This window comes from Dermochelys coriacea, chromosome 2 (genome assembly GCF_009764565.3).
Source record: "Dermochelys coriacea isolate rDerCor1 chromosome 2, rDerCor1.pri.v4, whole genome shotgun sequence".
NCBI classification, from domain to species: domain Eukaryota; kingdom Metazoa; phylum Chordata; order Testudines; family Dermochelyidae; genus Dermochelys; species Dermochelys coriacea.
This window is the reverse complement of record NC_050069.1, coordinates 267,150,442-267,178,078: the sequence shown is the minus strand read 5'-3', so window position 1 is coordinate 267,178,078 and position 27,637 is coordinate 267,150,442. Positions and strand designations below refer to the sequence as shown.

The 27,637-nt window shown below is 46.4% G+C and overlaps 1 protein-coding gene across 3 annotated transcripts in view; it reads left to right on the top strand.

Moving 5' to 3' along the window:
- The first annotated feature begins 693 nt into the window (after window positions 1-693).
- Window positions 694-27,637, top strand: part of CCDC12 (coiled-coil domain containing 12) — an 88,917-nt gene continuing 61,973 nt past the window's right edge. The window contains exon 1 of one of the 3 annotated variants that reach the window (XM_038391893.2): window positions 694-913. In XM_038391893.2, coding sequence (XP_038247821.1) covers window positions 761-913 — 153 coding nt within the window. In that variant the 5' untranslated portion in view covers window positions 694-760. The remainder of the gene's footprint in view (window positions 914-27,637) is intronic. The other 2 variants (XM_043509777.1, XM_043509778.1) reach the window with 2 other exon arrangements.

Below are 27,637 nucleotides of genomic sequence, written 5' to 3'. Positions count from 1 at the left end.
TGTCTGCTCCCTCCCCACCTGCTCCCCCTCCTGCCCCATCCCTTCTGCTCCCCTCCCCCACCTGCTCCCATCCTCCCCCATCCCTCTGCTCCCTCCCCCACCTGCTCCCTCCTCCTGCCCCATCCCTCTGCTCCCCTCCCCCACCTGCTCCCTCCTCCTGCCCCATCCCTCTGCTCCTGTTCCCCACCTGCTCCCTCCTCCTGCCCCATCCCTTCTGCTCCCCTCCCCCACCTGCTCCTCCTCCTGCCCCATCCCTCTGCTCCCCTCCCCCACCTGCTCCCTCCTCCTGCCCCATCCCTTCTGCTCCCCTCCCCCCCCTGCTCCCTCCTCCTCCCCATCCCTCTGCTCCCCTCCCCCACCTGCTCCCTCCTCCTGCCCCATCCCTCTGCTCCCCTCCCCCACCTGCTCCTTCCTCCTGCCCCATCCCTCTGCTCCCCTCCCCCACCTGCTCCTCCTCCTGCCCCATCCCTTCCTCCCCTCCCCCACCTGCTCCCTCCTCCTGCCCCATCCCTTCTGCTCCCCTCCCCCACCTGCTCCTCCTCCTGCCCCATCCCTCTGCTCCCCCTCCCCCACCTGCTCCCTCCTCCTGCCCATCCCTCTGCTCCCCTCCCCCACCTGCTCCCTCCTCCTGCCCATCCCTCCCTCCCGAAGCGCTCAGGCTCCGATCGATGCGCTCGGGGCTCCCCCTGGCCCCGCGGAGGCCGCTCGATTGGCCGGGCCTTTCCCCTCCCCGCGCGGGGTCTGCCAGGCGTTGGGGAAAATGGCGGCCCCCGTTGCCAACTCAGGTCCCAGCCCCGATCCCGGCACCGGCTCGGCTCCCGCTGCCGGCTCCGGCGTGGGGCGGCTGCAGGAGGCGGCGCTGCGGCGGAGGGAGCGGCTCAAGGCCTTGCGGAGCCGGACAGCGGCTCACAAGGTGACCCGGCCGGACCGCGGGGTCCCGTGAGGGAGGGGGTGGGGGGGGGCTGGAGAAGCTCGGGGGGGGGGGTCCCGTGAGGGAGGGGGATGGGGGGGAGGGCTGGAGAAGGTCAGGGGGGGTCCCGTGAGGGAGGGGGATGGGGGGAGGGCTGGAGAAGCTCGGGGGGGGTCCCGTGAGGGAGGGGGATGGGGGGAGGGCTGGAGAAGCTCGGGGGGGGTCCCGTGAGGGAGGGGGATGGGGGGAGGGCTGGAGAAGCTCGGGGGGGGCCGTGAGGGAGGGGGATGGGGGGAGGGCTGGAGAAGCTCGGGGGGGCCTGAGGGAGGGGGATGGGGGAGGGCTGGAGAAGCTCGGGGGGGGGTCCCGTGAGGAAGGGGATGGGGGGAGGGCTGGAGAAGCTCGGGGGGGACACCAGTGAGGGAGGGGGATGGGGGGAGGGCTGGAGAAGCTCGGGGGGGACACCAGTGAGGGAGGGGGATGGGGGGAGGGCTGGAGAAGCTCGGGGGGGGTCCCGTGAGGGCGGGGGATGGGGGGAGGGCTGGAGAAGCTCGGGGGGGGTCCCGTGAGGGAGGGGGATGGGGGGGAGGGCTGGAGAAGCTCGGGGGGGACACCAGTGAGGGAGGGGGATGGGGGGAGGGCTGGAGAAGCTCGGGGGGGGGGACCTGTGAGGGCGGGGGAGTTACCACTCTGTGGATTTTGTCCTTCAGGGAAAAAACATTTACTTCATGATGCTGAGATATGATATTGTCACATTGTGAGTTTCATTGTGATGCGAATGTACAGCGCTGTAAGTGTACTTATTGCTGTAGGTGTTCTGTACCAAATGGATAACGGGTCTCAGCTACAAAAATCAGCCTAAAATCAGTAGCAGGAACATTACAGGGCAGTGCAAAACACAACAGAAAATAGTATATAGTCAATATAGCTGGAAGCTTAGATTGTGTGCCCTTTGGAATAGGAACTGCCTCTTTGTATAGTACCTAGCACAATGGGGTTCTGGTCCATGACTGCACCTGCTAGGCCTATATTACTGTATTAATAATAATGTGGTGTTTTTCTAACCTGAAATTATTTCTGGGATAGTTAAAAGTGGCTTTGCAATCACTGCTTGCTGAATCACTCTGGAATGATGTTTAGGTACTAAGGTGGTGGAGTTTGTATAAGTGGCTTGGCAGGTAAATTCAGGAAGACCTTACAAAATGACTTAAGTCAGTTTTGGTCAGGGCATTCGTTTTTCTTCCTCAAAGGTGGAACTGGAAGATTGTTGGAAGGAGGGTTGCAATTGTTAGTCTCATCAGGACAGTTTTATAGTCGTTTTGGAGACACATACAGAGTTTGTTTAGCTGCAGCTTCTTGAAAACTATTAGTTCCACTTCTTTTATTATCCTTGGTCTTTAATGGAGGTTGCAGAACATAAGACTCTAGTTTGTGTCCTATATGGACTGGCACATAAGATAAGGAACCAGGTAGCACAGAGCCTTTGTACTTTTTCTAGGTACTTTCAAAAACGTTGATGTATATTTTCCTTCCCTCTATTAAATCCCCTTCCTGTACATGGTACCATGTGTTGCCCTGTTCTTTTGTCTCTTTGCTTTAGGAAGACAGATGAGACTCAGGCATTCCTTTGTTAGTGGGAGACATTGCTTATACTATGGGAGTCTTGTCATGTCTCTAGGACAGGGGTGGCCAACCTGAGCCTGAGAAGGAACCAGAATTTGAAATGTACATTGCCAAAGAGCCACAGTAATATGTCTACAGGCCCCCCCATTTGCTCCCCAATGCCTCCGCCTGCCAGCAGCCCCCCTCCAATCAGTGGCCTACTCCATCCTTCCCCGGCCCACCACAATCAGCTGTTTCACCTGCGCAGGAGGCTATGGGGGAGAGAGGGGAGGAGCAAGGGCATGCAAGGCTTAGGGGAAGGGGCACGGGTCTGGGGAGGGGCAGAGCAGGGGGGTGAGCAGGGAGCACCCCCCAGAAATTGGAAAGTTAGCATCTATTGCTCCAGCCCCGGAATCAGTGCCTCGGTAAGGAGCTGCATATTAACCTCTGAAGGAACCGCATGTGGCGAAGCCACAGGTTGGCCACCCCTGCTCTAGGAGTTGTCAGCTACAACTGTAGTGTCCACCTAGTGAGAAAGAGGCTAATTCTGAGACTTCCACTCTGTTTCCTCAGGGGTATTGAGTCACTTCCGGCTGGTTAGAGTCTTTGGAAATTCAGAAGAAATCCATGCAGTTAAGAATTTTGGGCTTTTCTTGGAAAACCTGTATTACACTACACATCTGTAGTGCCTTTGATGTTGTATACCAGGCATGACGTGGCCCACTTGTTCATTCAGTTGCTGGCATTACACTTCATGATTAAATCCTTTTCTCAAGCAACTAAAGAATGAAAGCTTCCATTGTTTGTGCTGCTCAGGAACCTGCAAAAATAATGTGTTGACCTCTTTCTGGGTAGGAAACAGTTGTTTCATGCTGGGTAAGTGTAATGTGTGGCTTACTTGTTTCTTCATTTGGGTAGTTTTCAAATTAAGTAAATAAGCAATGTGTGGCAGATAATTTTTTTGAGTTCCTGTTGGATCCCACTTAATCATAGTGCTACACCTCAACAAAAGATCAAAAAAGGTATGCTCTTAAATTTGCCATGACTTGGGTCCTTAAGAATTCCTGTAAGTTGGGTTGTATCAGTGCCTTGACTTAGTTTCTGCAGTATGTTTATAATAGGTGTGAACCAAATGATGATTTATCACTGTCTTCATTATTGGGGCTTGACCAACTGAGTGTAAATGGTGGATGTTTCTGAAGTAGCTCATAGGAGCATCAAAGTCATCAGCCAGAGCTTGAAACACTTATTATTATTTGCCACTTTAAATAGCAAAATTGGAAAACATATTCACATTCTTTGTATGTGTATATATCTGTCTTCTTACCATATGTTCCATTCTATGCATCCGATGAAGTGGGCTGTGGCCCACGAAAGCTTATGCTCAAATAAATTTGTTAGTCTCTAAGGTGCCACAAGTACTCTTGTTCATATTCCAAAACAAACTCCCTCTTAAAGAAAGGGATAACATTTGTTGAGATACACTATAGAGATGTGATTGGTGCAATGCACAGCATGATTACCTTATCTAAACTTGGCCTGTACAACATTTGAAAAGACCATAGTCGTTGCTATGTAATCTGAATTTTGGTTTGAGCTCTTCTTACTCAATTTGTGCTACTGCTAAAGCTGATGTTATTCCGGTGTGATACCATCAGCTGTCCCAGATTCCAAGTGTACTATATGACAAAGATAGTACAAGATTTCCATCCTACACAAAACTGATGTATGCAGACTCTTGGTTCAGCTACAGACCTGTGAGTGGATCCAACAGCAAGTACGGTAATAAAACCTAGCTTTCTGATTGTATTTTGAGAAACTTTTCTAAGACTCTGTATTTGACTTTGTAAAGCATTTCCCTGTGGATGTTAAATATAGTTTGCACCAAGAGTAAGGCCATCTTTGGCTTGCAAGTTGCAATGTATTTCAAAATCTCAAACTGAAGTCATGTTTAACAGCTCCATAACCGGTGTTCAACAAGCTAGGCAAGTTTAAGATCTTCTCATGGAGCATTTTATGGAGCAATCGGTAATGGGAGCTTCTTGGGGACAAAGTGATGCGTTTCCTGCTTCCATACATTTCACATGAGCAGCAGAGTGGTTGTGTATGTTTAGGAAGCTAATTCTAATGGTCTTACACCCACTTACAAGCAGAGTGTCCTGATGACCAAGCTTTTCATGCTTTCTGCAAAGTACACAAGATTTTTATTTTCTGACATGAAAATGATAGCCACTTTCTGACGGTGACCTTTAGCGTGCAAACTTTATTCTCCCTCTTAAAATCAAATCAAAGACTGCCTGGCCAATGCTTCTGCTGCTAAACTTGCATGGCTCTAGAAGTTGCTATGTAGCCTATTTCAACTTGGCTGAAATATTAAACATTTGCTTGCGTTTGAACTACCTGAGTGTAACTGAAAAGCCTAAACCACATCTCTTGGTTCTCCACTCACCATAAACCCCTGATCAGTGCACTAAAAAACATATTCAAACTGAGGCCCAGCAGAGGTTCTTTCCAGGATGCTATCACCTTCTCCCAAAGCATTGTGTATAGTTTGCACCAACGAGGCCCATTCGTGGCCCCTCTGACTGGCAGCTCAGTAGTTATGCTCTGCTCAGCCCCTACTCCCCTTACCATTAAATTCTTTGGTTCACTACCACTCAGCCCTCCTGGTCACCCTCCCCTCTAACTGACAGCTCAGTTTGCTGTTGCTCAGATCCTGCACCCATCCTCCCCTGTTCTCATCCAATGGGCAGGAAACCTGACCCTTTTATTACTCAGATGGTGCTACTTCTTGCCTTGGGCTTCTAGGCAAAGGGGGTTTCCCCAGCTGGGTTGGGAGATCACTTCAAGCTAAATGACTAGCGTGCATGGAAGGTGCTTTTAACCCTGTATGATTATTTGTGTTGTGATGGTGCCTAAGGGAGCCCCGGTCATGGACCAGCACTTGATTGTACCACACCATTTTTCTAAAAGCTGATGTATTTGCGAGTAACTGGGGAAGGTGTAAAACTGACAAAAGTTCAAATAGCCTTTTATCTAGTATCCAACAGAAATCCATATGAAGGGACAACATGGGAGCAATGCTTTCTGAAGAATAAACTTCCCCTCTTTTTGTTTCTTTGTAGAAGAGGAAATGTGCAAGGCAGTGTTGTGATGTTTAATAAGGCTTTTGCACATTTTTCTGCAGGCTTAGAATATTTAAATATCTTTGATAGAGGTTGGTTATATAATTGGCACTTAGCTGATATTTTTGGTGCCACATCCAATTAAGAGGAAAGCAGCATCGGGTTTTCTGATGCCAGCCTTGGTAACACTCACATAATGATGTCGATCAGCCTTTTTAACTTTTAAAAATTTTAATTTTGAAACAGAGAGTGAGAAGTGCTTCCAGCTTTTGGGGGAAAAACGGGGGTTGTTGGTCTAAGTAACTGAGTGTGCGGCATATTATATCTATAAGAGCAAGCCTCTCCCAAATGGTGAGCATAAGAGAGAACGCTTGAGGAGAAGTTTATCACTTACTCATTTGGCACAACAGTGGGGCGGAAGAATCTGACACTGCATGTGTTTTATACAAAAGTGTAAAACCTCATAATAAGTACTAGAAGCAGCAGCTGCATTTGTTCTGTAGTTGCATCATAATTTTCTCAACTTACTTAAATCTTCTTATGTTAATTCTAATTAATATAGTAATGCTCTTCTTATAAAGAAGAGGAGTATTTGTGGCACCTTAGAAACGAACAAATTTATTTGAGCATAAGCTTTCGTGAGCTACAGCTCATTTCATCGGATGCATCCGATGAAGTGAGCTGTAGCTCACGAAAGCTTATGCTCTAATAAATTTTAGTCTCCAAGGTGCTACAAGTCCTCCTTTTCTTTTTGCGAATACAGACTAACACGGCTGCTACTCTGAAACCTGTCATTTTTCTTATAGTACCATGTAGTCCAGCCTACTTATTGTCTTTCTTTCACATGACCTATCTTTTTTTGCATTAAATAGCTGAAAATCAAATAATTAAACAGAATGCTGCTTTTCACCCATTGCTAAAGGTTATTATTGCTAAAGAATTAAGTTAGGCTCGTTTTAAAGCTTAATACTACATGCCTGGTTGTTTTTAGTGCCCATCACTTAGCTACTGAGTGCAGCATCACTATCTGATTATAAATCTTGGAACACAGTAAGAGAATATGGTCTCTTAGATTTATTTAAAGCTTTTAGACACGTGATTACCTGACTTCTCGTAACTCCTAGCTTGCTTGGGCTCTGGTCCTTCCAACATTTAAACACATGCCTAACTTCATTTACTTCAGCAGTCTCATTGTCAATGGGACTATTCTCATGTAAGTGTTTGCAGGATTGGGGCCATAAAGCATAAGCCTCAACATCATTCATTTACAGTAAATGAAAATAAGATGGAGGGTAGTTGTATCATTCCTCGTGGAAAATTGAAAACCCACTTGTACTACAGGCCTCAGTTGACTCTTGGATCCCAGCACTGCACTTCCTAATTGAAATTACTGGGGAGCTTTGCCTACATAAGAAATGCAGGATTGGGTCCAAAGAGCTGTTTGGAGCAGGGAAAACTCTTTTACAATTAACCCCAAATCAGAAATTGGCCACTGGTATTAAATGGGCACACTTGCATGGAATCAACATTCAAACATTTAGGGTTGGACTTCCTAAGTGACTTAAGAGCACAAGCTCTGTTGAATGTCAATGGGACTTGTAAATCTAAATCATGTAAGCACTTAAAAATTCCACCCTTAATACATAGAGAATCTTATTCCCACTTACCACAATTTTCCATTAAGCTAGTTGACATTACAAACAGTTAGCTTTATCTCTTTTTCTGTTGCAAATGTTTGTTTAAGAGTTTGTATGTAGTGATAACCATTTTGGTCCCGGGATATTAGAGAGTCAAGGTGGGTGAGGTAATATCTTTAAATGGTCCAAATTCTATTGATGAGAGAGACCAACACAAAGCTCTTCTTGAGGCCTGGGAAATGGAATATATCGGAGCTAAATACAAGGTGGAACAGATTGTTTAGCGCAAGTAGTTAACACATATTTCAAGAGACCATTCAAGGTGAAGTGGCCTGTTAACTCCCCTCCAATCATAGGGGGAAAGGAAGGGTGGGGGGAAGGCAGTTTGGGGGGTGTGCATTAGTGGGTTACAGATTGTTGTAATAAGATATAAATCCAGTGTCTCACTCTATTAGTCCATGATTTTTAATGTCTAGCTGAGTTATGAATTTAAGCTCCTAGGCTCGTGTTTTAAAGGCATTGTGCAGGGTTCCTTGGAGAAGGAGAACTGAGCGGTCAGCTATAGAGTGATCGTTTTGTGAAAAGTGTTCACCCACAGGTGACTGGGTGGTTTTGTCTTTTATGATTTTTCTGTGAGAGTTTATTTGAGGGTGTAGTGATTGTCTAGTTTCATTGACATAGTTGTTACTGGGGCATTTAGTGCACTGGGTGAGATCTCATCTTTGGCTATCCCTTGATGCAAGGATGATGTCTGCCAAGGGGGTTCATTGGTGGCTTTTTAAGTGGTTGAGAAGCCCAATTTGTGCCCTGCAAATTTTCCCACAGAAGTGACAGATATAATCTTGGAGGAGACAGAGTTGCTGGCTGGACTTTTGTGTCCTTTCTTTCCTCCTGTTGTGTCCTTTCTTTCCTCCTTTGTCCCTAGCCTCTGTTTGCTGGAAGCTGGGATTGGGTGACGGGCTGGATCACTTGATGATAACCTGTCTGCTCATTTCCTTTGAGGCACCTGGCATTGGCCACTGTCAGAGGACAGGATACTGGGCTTGATGGACCTTTGGTCTGACCCAGTATGACCATTCTTATGTTCTCTGTCTCATGAGCAATCTGTTCTCCTCAAAGTGAGCTGTGGCTTGGTGTATGGTGTGACGCCACCGTGTTCTCCCAGTTTGTTGGGTTGATGTCTCCCTTTTTAAGATGTACTTTCAGTATGTCTTTGAAATGCTTCCGCTGCCCTTCTTCCCTGATTTTAACTGAGAGACGAGTACTTGCTTCCGGAGGTGAGCGTCAGGCATACGTACAAAGTGGCCAGCTCGGTGGAGTTGGTGGTGTTTCATGGCCTGCGCTTCTGTACTGCTGATGTTGGCTGCAGAGAGAACCCTTATGTTACTACGTCAGTCTTTCCAGCTGATCCTGAGAATCCTCTTGAGGCAGCACTACTGGAACAACTCCAGCCGCTTGAGATGTTGTCGTTAGGTTACCCAGGTCTCTCACTCATAGAGAAAGGTGGGGATGACAACTCTCTTGTAAACCAAGATCTTGGTGCCAGTTTGCAGACCCCTGTCATTGAAGATTTGTTTGAGTAGTCTTCCAAAGGATGTGCTGGCACAGCGGCTCCTATATTCAATTTCTGTGTTAATGCTGACTGTTTAGGGGACGTGGCTGCCAAGGTAAGGAAAATGGTCCACATTTTCCAGGGTTTCTCCACTGATGGTGATTTGTAAAGTATGAAGAATAGTTTGTGCAGGTGAGGGCTGATAGAATACCTTGCTTTTCCTGATGTTGAGAGAGTGACCCAGGCTGTGATAGGCATCTGCAAAAAGGTTTAGGGTACTTTGCATGTTGGCCTGTGTGTGTGTGTGTGTGTGTGTGTGTGTGTGTGAGAGAATGACGCAGTCATCTTCATACTGAAGTCAGTGATGTCAATTCTTGTGATCTTAGATTTTGTTTGGAGACGTCGAAGATTGAGGAGTTGATCATCCATACGATACTCAATCCTGATTCCATCAGGAATGTGGTCATGGATGAGAGTTAGGATCACAGCAAGGTAAGCGGAGAAGAGTGTTGGAGCAATGACACAGCTCTGCTTGACACCAGTGTGAATGATGAATGGTTCGGTCTCTGAGCTGTTGCACAGAATGGTGGCAGTAATCCCATCATGGAGTAGTCTGATGATGGAAATGAATATCTGTGGCCAGCCAAACCTACACAACACCTTCCATAGGGCATCACGATTGATAGAGTCAAAGGCTTTGGTTAGATCAATGAATGCTATGAACAGTTCCTGGTGTTGCTCTCTGCACTTCTCCTGAATCTGTTGTGCCACGAAGATCATGTCAGTTGTGCCTCAGGATGGCCTGAATCCACAATGTGATTCAGGGAGGAGTTCCTCGGCAAGGGGGAGGAGGCAGTTTAGTAGGATCCGGGCAAGGATCTTCCCTGTGATGGAAAGTAGGGCAATACCTCTGTAGTTCCCGCACAAAGATTTGTCCCTTTTCTTAAATATTGTAACAATGTTGGCCTTCTTAAAGTCAGGTGGAATTTCTTCACAGGTCAAGATTTTGTCAAGGAGTTGGCAAAGTTTGTGCTGGAGATTGTTGCACCAGCTTTAAAAACCTCAGTTGGGATGTTATCTGGGCCTGAGGTCTTGTGGGGTTTTTTTTGTCTGGGTGATAGCACACAGACTTCCTTAGAAGATGGGGGGCTCAGCAAGGTGTTCCATTGCTGAGCCTTGTGGAATAGTCTTGATGGTGTCTTTAGAGACCGTGGATTCACGGTTTAGTAGCCTCTCAAAGCGCTCCTTCCAGCGTTGTTTAGTGGCCACATTGTTCTTGAGGAGGGTGGAGCCATCCTGGGAACTTAAGGGGGTTGGGCCTTTGGAGCTTGGCCCATACGTAGCTTTTGTTGCTTGAAAGAAGCTTCTCTTGTCATCCTGATCTACGAAACCCTGGATCTCAGAGGCCTTCTCTTGCCACCACTTATTTTTGATGTCACATAACCTCCTTTGGACTTTGACTTTGAGCAAGTGGTAGGCCTCATGTTATCGTTTGTTAGAGGAATCATTTTGCCAGTTACAGAATGCAGTTCTTTTCTGTTGAATTAATACTAGGATTTCCTTGTTGTTTTCATCAAACCAATCGTGGTGCTGCTAAGTGGAATATTCTATAGTTTCAGCACATGCACTGTGAATGGTATTTTTTAAGCTCTTGAATGTCACTGATGTTATCAGCCAAGTTAGAGTTTCTCAGATAGCTAAAAGAAAAGGAGTACTTGTGGCACCTTAGAGACTAACAAATTTATTAGAGCATAAGCTTTCGTGAGCTACAGCTCACTTCATCGGATGCATTTGGTGGAAAAAACAGAGGAGAGATTTATATACACACACAGAGAACATGAAACAATGGGTTTATCATACACACTGTAAGGAGAGTGATCACTTAAGATAAGCCATCACCAACAGCAGGGGGGGGAAGGAGGAAAACCTTTCATGGTGACAAGCAGGTAGGCTAATTCCAGCAGTTAACAAGAACACCATACAATACACAAAGTAAAACTATTTCCCCATGGTATTTCTCCCTCCCACCCCACCCCCCACTGTTCCTCTGATATTCTTTACTTGGAACTGCTTTAGAAGATCTTTTGCTAATCGCTGCAGCTTTGCTTTGTATGGTGTTCTTGTTAACTGCTGGAATTAGCCTACCTGCTTGTCACCATGAAAGGTTTTCCTCCTCCCCCCCCCCCTGCTGTTGGTGATGGCTTATCTTAAGTGATCACTCTCCTTACAGTTTCAGAGTAGCAGCCCTGTTAGTCTGTATTCGCAAAAAGAAAAGGAGTACTTGTGGCACCTTAGAGACTAACAAATTTATTAGAGCATAAGCTTTCGTGAGCTACAGCTCACTTCATCGATGAAGTGAGCTGTAGCTCACGAAAGCTTATGCTCTAATAAATTTGTTAGTCTCTAAGGTGCCACAAGTACTCCTTTTCTTTCTCCTTACAGTGTGTATGATAAACCCATTGTTTCATGTTCTCTGTGTGTGTGTATATAAATCTCTCCTCTGTTTTTTCCACCAAATGCATCCGATGAAGTGAGCTGTAGCTCACGAAAGCTTATGCTCTAATAAATTTGTTAGTCTCTAAGGTGCCACAAGTACTCCTTTTCTTTTTAAGAATATCAGAGGAACAGTGGGGAGTGGGGTGGGAGGGAGAAATACCATGGGGAAATAGTTTTACTTTGTGTAATGACTCATCCATTCCCAGTCTCTATTCAAGCCTAAATTAATTGTATCCAGTTTGCAAATTAATTCCAATTCAGCAGTCTCTCGTTGGAGTCTGTTTTTGAAGGTTTTTTGTTGAAGTATAGCCACTCTTAGGTCTGTGATCGAGTGACCAGAGAGATTGAAGTGTTCTCCAACTGGTTTTTGAATGTTATAATTCTTGACGTCTGATTTGTGTCCATTCATTCTTTTACGTAGAGACTGTCCAGTTTGGCCAATGTACATGGCAGAGGGGCATTGCTGGCACATGATGGCATATATCACACTGGTAGATGCGCAGGTGAACGAGCCTCTGATAGTGTGGCTGATGTGATTAGGCCCTATGATGGTATCCCCTGAATAGATATGTGGACAGAGTTGGCAACGGGCTTTGTTGCAAGGATAGCTCTCGTCCCCTAATGCCCCTACTCTACTTGCGCTACATTGATGACATCTTCATCATCTGGACCCATGGAAAAGAAGCTCTTGAGGAATTCCACCATGATTTCAACAATTTCCATCCCACCATCAACCTCAGCCTGGACCAGTCCACACAAGAGATCCACTTCCTGGACACTACGGTGCTAATAAGCGATGGTCACATAAACACCACCCTATATCGGAAACCTACTGACCGCTATTCCTACCTACATGCCTCTAGCTTTCATCCAGATCATACCACTCGATCCATTGTCTACAGCCAAGCGCTACGATATAACCGCATTTGCTCCAACCCCTCAGACAGAGACAAACACCTACAAGATCTCTATCATGCATTCCTACAACTACAATACCCACCTGCTGAAGTGAAGAAACAGATTGACAGAGCCAGAAGAGTACCCAGAAGTCACCTACTACAGGACAGGCCCAACAAAGAAAACAACAGAACGCCACTAGCCATCACCTTCAGCCCCCAACTAAAACCTCTCCAACGCATCATCAAGGATCTACAACCTATCCTGAAGGACGAGCCATCGCTCTCTCAGATCTTGGGAGACAGACCAGTCCTTGCTTACAGACAGCCCCCCAATCTGAAGCAAATACTCACCAGCAACCACACACCACACAACAGAACCACTAACCCAGGAACCTATCCTTGCAACAAAGCCCGTTGCCAACTCTGTCCACATATCTATTCGGGGGATACCATCATAGGGCCTAATCACATCAGCCACACTATCAGAGGCTCGTTCACCTGCGCATCTACCAATGTGATATATGCCATCATAGAATCATAGAATCATAGAATATCAGGGTTGGAAGGGACCCCAGAAGGTCATCTAGTCCAACCCCCTGCTCAAAGCAGGACCAAGTCCCAGTTAAATCATCCCAGCCAGGGCTTTGTCAAGCCTGACCTTAAAAACCTCTAAGGAAGGAGATTCTACCACCTCCCTAGGTAACGCATTCCAGTGTTTCACCACCCTCTTAGTGAAAAAGTTTTTCCTAATATCCAATCTAAACCTCCCCCATTGCAACTTGAGACCATTACTCCTCGTTCTGTCATCTGCTACCATTGAGAACAGTCTAGAGCCATCCTCTTTGAAACCCCCTTTCAGGTAGTTGAAAGCAGCTATCAAATCCCCCCTCATTCTTCTCTTCTGCAGACTAAACAATCCCAGCTCCCTCAGCCTCTCCTCATAAGTCATGTGCTCTAGACCCCTAATCATTTTTGTTGCCCTTCGTTGTACTCTTTCCAATTTATCCACATCCTTCCTGTAGTGTGGGGCCCAAAACTGGACACAGTACTCCAGATGAGGCCTCACCAGTGTCGAATAGAGGGGAACGATCACGTCCCTCGATCTGCTCGCTATGCCCCTACTTATACAACCCAAAATGCCATTGGCCTTCTTGGCAACAAGGGCACACTGCTGACTCATATCCAGCTTCTGGTCCACTGTCACCCCTAGGTCCTTTTCCGCAGAACTGCTGCCGAGCCATTCGGTCCCTAGTCTGTAGCGGTGCATTGGATTCTTCCATCCTAAGTGCAGGACCCTGCATTTATCCTTATTGAACCTCATTAGATTTCTTTTGGCCCAATCCTCCAATTTGTCTAGGTCCTTCTGTATCCTATCCCTCCCCTCCAGCGTATCTACCACTCCTCCCAGTTTAGTATCATCCGCAAATTTGCTGAGAGTGCAATCCACACCATCCTCCAGATCATTTATGAAGATATTGAACAAAACGGGCCCCAGGACCGACCCCTGGGGCACTCCACTTGACACCGGCTGCCAACTAGACATGGAGCCATTGATCACTACCCGTTGAGCCCGACAATCTAGCCAGCTTTCTACCCACCTTATAGTGCATTCATCCAGCCCATACTTCCTTAACTTGCTGACAAGAATGCTGTGGGAGACCGTGTCAAAAGCTTTGCTAAAGTCAAGAAACAATACATCCACTGCTTTCCCTTCATCCACAGAACCAGTAATCTCATCATAAAAGGCGATTAGATTAGTCAGGCATGACCTTCCCTTGGTGAATCCATGCTGACTGTTCCTGATCACTTTCCTCTCCTCTAAGTGCTTCAGGATTGATTCTTTGAGGACCTGCTCCATGATTTTTCCAGGGACTGAGGTGAGGCTGACCGGCCTGTAGTTCCCAGGATCCTCCTTCTTCCCTTTTTTAAAGATGGGCACTACATTAGCCTTTTTCCAGTCATCCGGGACTTCCCCCCTTCGCCACGAGTTTTCAAAGATAATGGCCAAGGGCTCTGCAATCACAGCCGCCAATTCCTTCAGCACTCTCGGATGCAATTCGTCCGGCCCCATGGACTTGTGCACGTCCAGCTTTTCTAAATAGTCCCTAACCACCTCTATCTCTACAGAGGGCTGGCCATCTCTTCCCCATTTTGTGTTGCCCAGCACAGCAGTCTGGGAGCTGACCTTGTTAGTGAAAACAGAGGCAAAAAAAGCATTGAGTACATTAGCTTTTTCCACATCCTCTGTCACTAGCTTGCCTCCCTCATTCAGTAAGGGGCCCACACTTTCCTTGGCTTTCTTCTTGTTGCCAACATACCTGAAGAAACCCTTCTTGTTACTCTTGACATCTCTTGCTAGCTGCAGCTCCAGGTGCGATTTGGCCCTCCTGATATCTTTCCTACATGCCCGAGCAATATTTTTATACTCTTCCCTGGTCATATGTCCAACCTTCCACTTCTTGTAAGCTTCTTTTTTATGTTTAAGATCCGCTAGGATTTCACCATTAAGCCAAGCTGGTCGCCTGCCATATTTACTATTCTTTCGACTCATCGGGATGGTTTGTCCCTGTAACCTCAACAGGGATTCCTTGAAATACAGCCAGCTCTCCTGGACTCCCTTCCCTTTCATGTTAGTCCCCCAGGGGATCCTGGCCATCTGTTCCCTGAGGGGGTCAAAGTCTGCTTTCCTGAAGTCCAGGGTCCGTATCCTGCTGCTTACCTTTCTTCCCTGCGTCAGGATCCTGAACTCCACCAACTCATGGTCACTGCCTCCCAGATTCCCATCCACTTTTGCTTCCCCCACTAATTCTACCCGGTTTGTGAGCAGCAGGTCAAGAAAAGCGCTCCCCCTAGTTGGCTCCCCTAGCACTTGCACCAGGAAATTGTCCCCTACGCTTTCCAAAAACTTCCTGGATTGTCTATGCACCGCTGTATTGCTCTCCCAGCAGATATCAGGAAAATTAAAGTCACCCATGAGAATCAGGGCATGCGATCTAGTAGCTTCCGTGAGTTGCCGGAAGAAAGCCTCATCCACCTCATCCCCCTGGTCCGGTGGTCTATAGCAGACTCCCACCATGACATCACTCTTGTTGCACACACTTCTAAACTTTATCCAGAGACACTCAGGTTTTTCCACAGTTTCGTACCGGAGTTCTGAGCAGTCATACTGCTCCCTTACATACAGTGCTACTCCCCCACCTTTTCTGCCCTGCCTGTCCTTCCTGAACAGTTTATAACCATCCATGACTGTACTCCAGTCATGTGAGTTATCCCACCAAGTCTCTGTTATTCCAATCACGTCATAATTCCTTGACATCACCAGGACCTCCAGTTCTCCCTGCTTGTTTCCAAGGCTTTGTGCATTTGTATATAAGCACTTGAGATAACCTGTTGATCGCCCCTCATTCCCAGTATGAGGCAGGAGCCCTCCCCTCACAGACCTTCCTGCCTGTGCTTCCTCCCGGTATCCCGCTTTCCCACTTACCTCAGGGCTTTGGTCTCCTTCCCCCGGTGAACCTAGTTTAAAGCCCTCCTCACTAGGTTAGCCAGCCTGCTGGCAAAGATGTTCTTCCCTCTCTTCGTAAGATGGAGCCCGTCTCTGCCCAGCACTCCTCCTTCATGGAACACCATCCCATGGTCAAAGAATCCAAAGCCTTCTCTCCGACACCACCTGCGTAGCCATTCGTTGACCTCCACGATTCGACGGTCCCTACCCAGGCCTTTTCCTTCCACGGGGAGGATGGACGAGAACACCACTTGCGCCTCCAACTCCTTTATCCTTCTTCCCAGAGCCACGTAGTCCGCAGTGATCCGCTCAAGGTCATTCTTGGCAGTATCATTGGTGCCCACGTGGAGAAGCAGGAAGGGGTAGCGATCCGAGGGCTTGATGAGTCTCGGCAGTCTCTCCGTCACATCACGAATCTTAGCCCCTGGCAAGCAGCAGACTTCTCGGTTTTCCCGGTCAGGGCGGCAGATAGATGACTCAGTCCCCCGGAGGAGAGAGTCCCCGACCACCACCACCCGCCTTCTCCTCTTGGGAGTGGTGGTCGTGGAACCCCCAACCTCAGGACATCGCATCTCATGCCTCCCAACCAGTGGAGTCTCCTTCCGCTTTCTCCCCCCAGACATATCATCTGGTCCACTCTCCGCATTGGTACCTGTGGAGAGAACATGAAAGCGGTTAGTTACCTGTGTCTGTGTTACTGGAACCCGGACATTCCGCTTACCTCTTCTGGAGGTCACATGTTGCCAAGCTTCTTCACTGGCCTCTTGGCTCCTCTGTGCAACCTGCTCTACATCTTTAGAGCTTTGTGCCCCTAGAAGGCTATCCTGAGTTTGGTCATGTGCCAGCAATGCCCCTCTGCCATGTACATTGGCCAAACTGGACAGTCTCTACGTAAAAGAATGAATGGACACAAATCAGACGTCAAGAATTATAACATTCAAAAACCAGTTGGAGAACACTTCAATCTCTCTGGTCACTCGATCACAGACCTAAGAGTGGCTATACTTCAACAAAAAAGCTTCAAACACAGACTCCAACGAGAGACTGCTGAATTGGAATTAATTTGCAAACTGGATACAATTAATTTAGGCTTGAATAGAGACTGGGAATGGATGAGTCATTACACAAAGTAAAACTATTTCCCCATGGTATTTCTCCCTCCCACCCCACCCCCCACTGTTCCTCTGATATTATTGTTAACTGCTGGAATTAGCCTACCTGCTTGTCACTATGAAAGGTTTTCCTCCTTTTCCCCCCCCTGCTGTTGGTGATGGCTTATTTTAAGTGATCACTCTCCTTACAGTAAAAAGAAAAGGAGTACCCGTGGCACCTTAGAGATTAACAAATTTATTAGAGCATAAGCTTTCGTGAGCTACAGCTCACTTCATCGGAATGCATCCGATGAAGTGAGCTGTAACTCACGAAAGCTTATGCTCTAATAAATTTGTTAATCTCTAAGGTGCCACGGGTACTCCTTTTCTTTTTGCAAATACAGACTAACACGGCTGCTACTCTGAAATCTCAGATAGCTGTTGCTGGAACGTCTCGCAGGTAGCTTGGTCTCGAAGTGCTTTGACGTTCTTCTGCTTTTGCTTAGTCTTTGGGTGTTTGTGGTGTGGTGGAGCGAGCTGCAGGTACATGAGTGATCTTACTAATCGATGGTCTGTCCAACAGTGATCTGTACCTCTCATGGCTTGTCTTATACGGAGTCAAATCTCAGGCTCTGACTATATCGTAGCCAAGGAGGCGCCAGTGTTTGGACCGAGGCTGTTTCTAGGTGGTCTTAAATTTGTTACTCTGCCTAACGATGGTATTTGTGATGAGCAGGTCATGCTCCACACATTTGCTGAGGTGGAGAATACCATTGGGGCTTACATTTCCCACTCCTTCTTTACCTATTGTGCTGCTCCAGAGTTGGGAGTCCCATCTGATTCTGGCCTTGAAATCTCGCAGGAGGATGAATTTGTCTGCGTTAGGTGTGGCTGTGAAGACTGCATCAAGAGCACTATAAAACTGCTCCTTGTTGTCTTCCTCATCATCAAGTGTTGGGACGTATGCACTGATGACTGTGGCATATTGGTTGTTGCTGAGCTTGAGCCGAAGTGTCATGAGACGCTCCTTGATCCCTACAGGAAGCTCCAAAAGCTGACTAGCGATCTTATTTTTGATGGCAAAGCCAATCCCGTGGATGCCTCTCTCTTCAGGTGGTGAGTGAAGAAGGTGAGTGAGGTACATCACATGTTGTGATAGGCATATGTAGGGCCCATGGATATTGAAAGGTGTGTTGTGCAGGATGTTGGTCATTGTAGCAGTGGAGATATGGCTACAGGTTTTGCATCTGTTGTTCTGGCAGAGTCTGGTGCTGTTTTGAGTTGGTATGTCCTGATCTGTGTGGAGTTTGCTTCTGACAATGAGCTTGGAGAGGTTGGGGGTTGTTTGAAGGCCAGAAGGGGGGTTCGGGAAAGATTTCTTTCAGGACATGGTCCTCATTAAGTATGGATTGCAGTTATTTAATGATACTCCGTATAGATTCCAGAGTGGGGCGGTAGGTGACAACTAGGGGTGTGCGTTCGGAGGTGGTTTTATTTCTGTATTGAAGCAGGTTCTCTCAGGGTGTTTGGGTGGCTTGTTCCGTGATGCAGTCTACTTCTCTGGTGAAGTGTCCTTGTTTGGTAAAGGCAGTTTTAAGTGTTTTAAGGTGTATATATCCTAGACTTTTTACTCCGAGCATGGTTTGTGGTATCTGAGTGCCTGGCTGTAGATAACAAATGTCTTGATGTGTTTTGGGTGGTTATTGGATCTGTCCTGGTAGGTGTGTTGGTCTGTGCGTTTCTTGTTTGTTGTCTGTAGGGTTCCATTGTTAAAGCTGATTGTGGTGTCCAGGAAGTTGATGCTAGTGTGGGAGTGTTCTAGAGCGAGTTTAATGGATGAGTGATGGTTTTTGAAGTTGCGTGGAAATCTGAGGGAGTTTAGGTCATCTATCCAGAGCATAAAAATATCATCGATGTATCTCAGGTATTTCATGGGTTTTGTGGTGTATTTATCCAGAAATTCTTCTTCAAGGTGACCCATGAAGAGGTTGGCATACTAGGGAGCCATTGTAGTACCCATATCTATTGCCATGGTTTGGACCAAGTGTTTGTTGAATGTAAAATTGTTGTGCGTGAGGATGAAATGGATGAGTTTGATGTGTTTGGGGAGTATAGCTGAGGGTTGCCCATTATCTTGTAAATATCTGAGGCAGGCAATGCTGATGTCATTGTGAGGGATGTTGGTGTATAGGGAGGTGAAATCCATGGTCGCAAGGATGGTGTCTAAGAGATTTGCTCTTGAGAAACCACCTTATTTGTACATATGCATTTGTCTGCTTTAGGATTTTGACCTTCTGCCGATCACTGGAGTATTTGAGTGCTTTCTCTTTATGAAATGTATAGTGTTTCAAAACCAGAAAAAAGTCATGTGATACGGATTCTTCAAAGGGCTACTTTGTGGGCATGTACTAGGGTACATCTGTGAGTAGATGAAAACACCATGTAAACTGGAGCATGCATTCATTAGAATTGTTGATGCCTCAATGTATTTTAAGCAGAGATTTTGGAATCCATCTACCATGGACTGTTTTGAAAACAGAGCATGTAAAATGGGGAAAACCTAGTTTTTCTTAGTTGCTGTTGGATACCACAGATGTGTCAATGTGTGGCCCAAATAGTTAGTTTCACTGTAGGGAGGTGTCAAGTTTCCTTCCCCACTCTGAACTCTAGGGTACAGATGTGGGGACCTGCATGAAAGACCCCATAAGCTTATTTTTACCAGCTTAGGTTAAAACTTCCCCAAAGTACAAACTTTGCCTTGTCCTTGAACCCTATGCTGTCACCATCAAGCGTGTTAAACAAAGAACAGGGAAAGAGCCCACTTGGAGACGTCTTCCCCCAAAATATCCCCCCAAGCCCTACACCCCCTTTCCTGGGGAACGCTTGATAACAGTCCTCACCAATTTGTACAGGTGGACACAGACCCAAACCCTTGGATCTTAAAATTTTTCTTTTAAGAACCTGATTGATCTTTCATTGTTCTTAATTAAAGAAAAGGTAAAAGAATCAGCTCTGTAAAATCAGGATGGTAAATACCTTACAGGGTAATCAGATTCAAAACATAGAGAATCCCTCTAGGCAAAACCTTAAGTTACAAAAAGACACAAGAGCAGGAATATACATTCCATTCAGCACAGCTTATTTTACCAGCCATTAAACAGATGGAAATCTAACGCATTTCTAGCTAGATTACTTACTAACTAACAGAAGTTCTGAGACTGCATTCCTGATCTGTTCCTGGCAAAAGCATCACACAGACCGATGAACCCTTTCTCCCCCCCGCCCCCTGGCGATTTGAAAGTATCTTGTCTCCTCATTGGTCATTTTGGTCAGGTGCCAGCGGGGTTATCTTAGCTTCTTAACCCTTTACAGGTGAAAGGGTTCTGCCTCTGGCCCAGAGGGATTTTATAGCTCTGTATACAGACAGGTGGTTACCCTTCCCTTTTATTTTTATGACAGGAGGCATTTTGATTTTAATTACAATACATAGCAAAGTATTCTTTAGCTCTTTCCTCACTGCTAGTGCTGTAGTGAAGCTGTGGGTCTGTGAATTATCCATATAAAAGAATCAACTGAGCTGTTTTGCTTTTCTTGCAAGCTGAGCCCTCTTCACACAACTAGTTACTTAGTAATGTTGTTAGCAATATATTTTCGAACAGTGCAGTTGTCTTAAACACTGCTTTGTCACCTGGGGTTTGCTTCTTAATCTCTAATGTGGAAATAATTGTGTGTGTGTGTGTAACCTTTAGATTTTGAAACGGGGGAGGAAATGTTCATTGGCCATTGCTGGTGTGCTAAAGTCTGTGGCTTGCTCTTGCTAGGGGAGGAGGCTGCTACTGTATTGTTAATTCAGAGTACGTGAGAGCGGGAGGATGTTTATTTAACAACAAAATTTGAGCATGAAAATCAAGTGTGAAAATTGTGAGGCCTCACTGTGTGTTGAATTACTGAGTATTTGCATCTGCTTACTAGGTTTGTTGGCTCCTTCTAAAAGATTTGGAGGACAGGAAGGTTGGAATAGAGAGAAAAAGTTTTGAGTGCAGAGATCAAACTCTCCATACGAATATACAGATACAAGGTATGTGCAGTGCAGCACAAATGATGAACACAAAAATAGTAATCTGTTTTGAAGGGTGCTGTTAACTTGTAAGATCAGTTTATAACAAAGTTAAAATCAGTCTTAGGTTCTATATTTGTCCTGTTTCCCCTGCCAGTCTTTATGGTTTTTAATTTTTTTCTTCCATTTTCTAAAATGAGTTACTCTCTGCCATTGCTGTATGAAAGACCCACACAAACGGGGAACAAGACTATACAGGGGAAATGGTGGAAATGACTAGACATGATGCTCCTAAATGCACAAAGTAAATAAATGGGGGATATTTTCCAGTGGTCTGTCAATTTACAATAGTCTGGGGTGTTACGTTAACAAAAGTAGGTAAAATTTCAGGCAGAAGTAGTTGTTTTTGATCTTTATGTACTTGTTTCTTCGTCTTTGAATCATATCTAGCTTGTATGTTGTGTTTTCCGCATAGGAAGACCTAGTCAGACTAGACTGAGGAACAGTAGGGCTTCCATCATTTCCTTTTAGAGACAGATGCGGTGTAGAGCAGTGGTTCTCAACCTTTCCAGACTACTGCACCCCTTTCAGGAGTCTGGTTTGTCTTGCGTACCCCCAAGTTTCACCTCACTTAAAAACTACTTGCTAACACAATCAGACATAAAAATACAAAAGTGTCACAGCACACTGTTACTGAAAAATTGCATATTTTCACAATGTAATTATAAAATAAATCAATTGGAATATAAATATTGTATTTACATTTCAGTGTATAGTATATAGAGCGGTATAAACAAGTCATTGTATGAAATTTTAGCTTGTGCTGACTTTGCTAGTGCTTTTTTATGTAACGTGTTGTAAACTAGGTAAATATCTAGATGAGTTGATGTACTCCCTGGAAGACCTCTGCATAACCCCAGAGGTACGCATACCCCTGGTTGAGAACCATTGGTGTAGAGCATAGGAAAACCAAAGAGAGGCGGGTTCACATCCTCATTTTCTACTGATGGGCACACTGAAGCTGAGAGGTTGTCACCTGCCTGTGGTCACATGACAAGTGAATGTCAAACTCAGAAGTCCCTGGCTCCTAGTTCTACGTTTAGACTGCACGTCCACACCTCTCCAAGGTGGCTGTCTCCTTCCTTATGTATGGCAGCACGTGACCACATTTAGTTCCTATTTCTTGCTATCTAGGTGTTTTCACGCTCTTTTCTTTTTAATTTTTAAAGCAGCTTTGTTGTTGGTTGAGATGAGTATTTAACAGAACTAGGCTGGTACAAATAGATGCTAATTGCAAACTAAACATGACTAGCACTTTTTCTGTGTTGTTGCTTTTTGCAATTTCTGTAAGATGCTGCTTTCCATTTTTGCATAAAAGCAGCAAAGCAATCTAACACACTGACATTTAGAGGCAAACCTTTGAAAACTGTTGCAAACTCACTTGGACATCTTCCCTTTCCCCAGTATAAAAACATTGTAATATGATAAAACCTGATGAGATCCCATATTTATCTTGTAAATGAGGATTAATTTTCACACGAGAAACTGGCAATAAGTTTATGGGATCTCATTTTTATGATGCTCATTATCTTGACATATTTTTGCATTGCCATGGTAATGGGGGGAGAGGTTTTTTTTTATAGAGTTTTTCCTTTTTTCCATTTGTACCCATAAAAAAAGAGTAACTGCTCCTTTTCGACACAAACTGTGCTGCGCTAAACCCGTGGCTCCTTTAATCTGCCGCTCAGTGGTCCCAGCTGTGCAGTCTGACTGTTCTTTCTGCTGGAGCTTTTGAGTGGGCTCCATGGAAATAGATGACTGACATGAGGCATCTTTTCATCTGTAGCTGGTTGTATGCACGCAGTGAATGGATACAAGCTCCAGACGGTAGTGCAAAGGCAGACAAGTTATGATACTAATACTACACATGGGGGGGGGGAGAGAGTGTGACAGCTCCCCAATGATACACATCCTCTACCCCTTTGCTTCAAATGAAACTTCCGATGTCACCTTCTTCCGGTCCATCAGAAATTGTTGTTCAGATTGTTAAAATAGCCCACAATGGGAGAATCAGGGCACCATTTTTCCACTGGAATTTGAGGTACCATCTATTGTTTTTGAAGGAAGTGAGCAATTAATTTGGGGGCAGCATCAACGTGGTCTTGAGCTCTTGCTTTTAATGGCCCGAAGCTGACTCACTTGTATTGAATAGCTTGCTATCTGTTGGAGAATAATGTGGCTAGAACTCGATCTGAGCCCCTCCCGCCCACACACTTGTTTGACTCTCTTTTTCTAACTCCTTCTTTGAAACTTGAAAATGTGTTTGCCTTCAGATTTGGTTGGGTTCCATTTGACAACCCACTATCTTTTTTTTTTTTAATGGGGCTTGAAATTTGTTTTCTTTAAAATCTTAGTTCCCTAAATATAGCCAACGCATATCATTCTGCTATTCGAAATGTCTCGCACACAGCATGAATGTTTCAAAGATGATGTATTTCAGATTATTTTTCTATGGCTGTAAACACGGATATTCAGTGGCTGGAAGGTGTGGGTGTACTTTCAAAAGCCTCCTTCAGTTTGAAAGTGGTACTGAAAATTGGGAACCAAAACTGATTATCCTAAGCGGTGAATACCATCCGAATGGATTTAGGAAACTTACAGTGGGTGTTCCATAGAGGAATTACCCTGCTTGGATAGGGCGATATGAGGGATGTCATGGGCGGGCAAAGCCATATAATGAAGAGGTGCAATGGAGTGACCATAGAGAGACTCCATGAGCATGACATGAGATGCCTGACGTGACAGGCTGGGTCTGAGATGTACCGCTTTGTAAAGGGTCATAGCGGAAGGGACAAACTGGATGGAATAGGAGGTCCCATTCTCTAGAAGTATAAGATTTTGTATATTCCCTGTAACCAGTGGTGAGCTGGAGCTGGTTCGCACGAACCGGTTGTTAAATTTTGAAGCAGTTTTAGAACTGTTTAACCCGCTTCCTGGCAGGGGGCGCTGAGGTGTTGATGGGCTCTGGCCGGGAAGTGATGTAATTCCTCCTCCGGCCACTGGGGGCGCTGCGCTGCAGGAGCCCTGTGGGCTGCCGCCTGGTCCTGGGCACGAGCCCTGCTGCTGCTGCTCCCCGGCTCTGGGGCTCCCAATGCTGCCTGGTGGGTCCCCGGCTGCTCTGCTGGGCCTTGGCTGCATCCTGCTGCTCTCCCCGTGAGCACCCACCACCCCGCAGCCAGCCCCTGCCTCCAGCCACCCCCGCACTCCCTGCCTCCAGCCACCCCTGCACCCCCTGCCCTGCCCGCAGCCAGCCCCTGCCGCACCCCCTGCCCTGCCTCAGCCACCCCCACACCCCCTGCCTGCAGCCAGCCCCTGTCTCCAGCAACCCCGCCCTGTCTCCAGCCACCCCCGCACCCCTTGCCCTGCCTGCAGCCAGCCCCCGTCTCCAGCCACCCCCGCACCCCCTGCCCACAGCCAGCCCCTGCTGCACCCCCTGCCTTGCCTCAGCCACCCCCAAACCCCCTGCCTGCAGCCAGCCCCCGTCTCCAGCAACCCCGCCCTGCCTCCAGCCACCCCCGCACCCCCTGCCCTGCCTGCAGCCAGCCCCCGGCTCCAGCCACCCCCACACCCCCTGTACTTCCCGCAGCCAGCCCCCGTCTCCAGCCACCCCCGCACCCCCTGCTTGCAGCCAGCCCCCGTCTCCAGCCACCCCCTGCCCTGCCTGCAGCCAGCCCATCTCCAGCCAGCCCTGCACCCCCCTGCCCTGCCTGCAGCCAGCCCCTACCTCCAGCCAACCCCTGCCCTGTCTTCAGCCAGCCCCACACCCCCTTGCCTCCAGCCAACCCTGCACCCTCCTGTCTCCAGCCAGCTCCGCACCCCCTGCCCTGCCCGCAGCCAGCCCTGTACCCCCTGACTCCAGCTAGCCCTGCCCCACACCCCTGTCTGCAGCTGGCCCCACATCCACTGCCACCCTGCAGTTCCCAGGGCAGTAACCCTGCACACCTGCTTCAATGAGTGAGGCAGGGAGCAGCTGGGACCCACACATGTGCACACCCTAGGGTGACCAGACAGCAAGTGTGAAAAATCGGGACGGGGGTGGGGGGTAATAGGAGCCTATATAAGAAAAAGACCCCAAAATCAGGACTGTCCCTATAAAATCAGGACATCTGGTCACTCTAGCACATCCCCAGGGAGTGGCGGGGACCCACATGTGAAACAGAGCTCATTTCTAGTTCAGGCCCATCTTTTTAAAAAAGAACTTTAGGCAGGGTTAACATACATCCGTATTTTCCTGGACAGGTCAGGCTTTTTGGTTCTTAAATCGCCGTCCGGGAGGAATTTTTAAATTTTAAAAATTCCTCCTGGGAAAATATGGATGTATGGTAACCCTGTTGGTACAAAAAATCCATACTGGGGCACATCCCTTAAATCAGAAATTTTTATAGGGAACCGGTTAAGATTCTGGCAGCTCATCACTGACTGTAACACACATGGTACCTGTCTAGATCATCTTTTGCAGCAGTTAAAATGAGATGTGTTTACTGGTTCTTTTGTTTAATCTACCATTGCTGTCATTTCTTTGTGCATCATGGGCACTACTGGATTTATTCTTGCAACTCCTCTGTGAGGCATTACCCTATTGTATAGAGCGGGAATTGAGGCACAGAGGAAAGTCACAGAAGAAGTCTATGACAGAGCTGGTAATAAAACTTGGACCTTCTGAGTCCCAATCAGTGCCTTAGCCACCAGACCTTCCTTCTTCTTATAAGATTTTCTCTTATTAAATAAATCTTGTCTTATTAGCCCCAAACCACTCAGAGTTTATTTGGGAATTTCATAGTTGCTGTCTGAGATGAAACAACTGTCAAAGCTAAGAAAAGATAGGGAAATAAGGTTGTTTGGCCCCAGCCCTTTAGGGATTCTCTGTCAAAGGGCACAGACTAAGGATTCCTCTCTAGTAATGCGTCACTTTCATGGTCCTCTTCCACATGCACAGAGGATGTACTCAGTGACCACAGACTAGAGTGGAGTTTAAGGAAGTAAGGTGACGAGGTACAGACAACTAAGGGAAAGGGGGGCTTAATATCAGGGAAATTTTTTTCCGTACAATGCACTATTTTAAGTATTTATAAGAGACTCATTGCTTTGGTATCTAATCACATCTCCACTGGTTGTGGAATACTCTTCCAAGAAAATGATGGAAGCCCCATTATTCATCCAGTCTAGTTTTAAACGTACCGTGACAGTAGCATATAGTGCAAAAGGGAACAATTCTGCTCTGGCAGCACAAAGGACCACATAACTTATTAGATCCCTTCCATCTCCAGCATCTGATTCAGTTTCTGAGTTAATGTGAGTGAGAGTATATAAAATGTGCATATATAAGCATAATATTGTAAGTCTTAAGAGACATGATCTAGTGAACTATGCATGTGAGCTGGGAATTTGTGGGTTCAAATTCCAGCTCTAGCTTGCTCCATGGCCTTAAAGCAAACTGCCCAGCTCCAATTTCCCCACCTGTAAAATGGAGTTGAGGATGCTTTTTTCATAGTTATTGAGGGTATAGTTGTATGGAAAATGCTGTGTGAATACTACGTATTACTGACACAACAGGATAGTGTATTATAGATAGACGCTTCTTGTGCAGGGATATTCCAAATGTAGTTTTTTTCTTATTTGTGCACCAGCATTGCTCCCATCCAACCCTCTGGGAGCAATGTTAAACTGCAGTTACAGAGCCAGCTGAATACTAGAGTGGGACTTTTTCCATATTGTGTACAGTAAATAAATCCCATGCTCTGAACCTGTTCAGGGGAGAAGGAACTGCTTTGCTGGGTGGGGAAGTCTCCCAGCTCCAGTCCAAAAGCAGCTGCCACCAGTATCACAGACAGAGGTTGTGATATCTAGGTGGGGAGAGACTAGCAGAAAGTGTATGCTCTTTAACCGCTACTCGTACCATGGCGATGGGCATGCTGTTACAACCTGAGTAGAACAGAACCAAATTCCCAGCACTGAGTGCTAGTAACGGAAGAATGCAAAGAGCACACATGGTAGGAACATGATGCTAGCTTGTTTTTGTCTAGAAAATATCAACCGGCAAAGAACTAGGAGCTGTCCATGTGCTGTGACAGGTTCCCAGCTGAGTTCTCTTTCTCTAGCCACTTTATTTGCTGCATCGCACTTTCACTGCGGTTCTAAACAGACAGGAAATCTGCAGTAGTTGAAAACTATCTAAACCAACATAAGCTCTAACCAGGGGATCTCTCCACATTGAAGAGAGATGCATAGCATGGTGACTGGCAGCATGCCTTCTTCAAATGTGTTTTTTCCCTTAATTTTATTTTAGAAGAAAGAGTGTAGCAGCAGCTTGTGTTCTTGAAAGCAGAGAACAAAGTGGCTGAGAACATAGTTGCTGTGGTAACAACACAGCATAGTAAAGTTACATTACATGGAGACAAAAATGTACGCTTCAGGGCTAGCCAAGGCTCTTTCTATTTAGGGCTTATCAAGAAAATAATATGCTATCACTGCAAAGCCCAAGTGTTTAGATGTGGAAACCTGCAGACAAAATTATTTCCCCAGCAATGTACAAGACAATTCGCAATGAAAAATTGTTAGTCATCTAATCCATGAAGAAATGTTACTTAGCTGTTCTATCTCACTAGTCAATTTAGATGGTGCCATTTGCAGGCGGAGTATTTATAGTAGCTAATCCTTTCAAGACTGGGCATGTCTGCCAAAGCATTTATTTGACAGTTAAGCA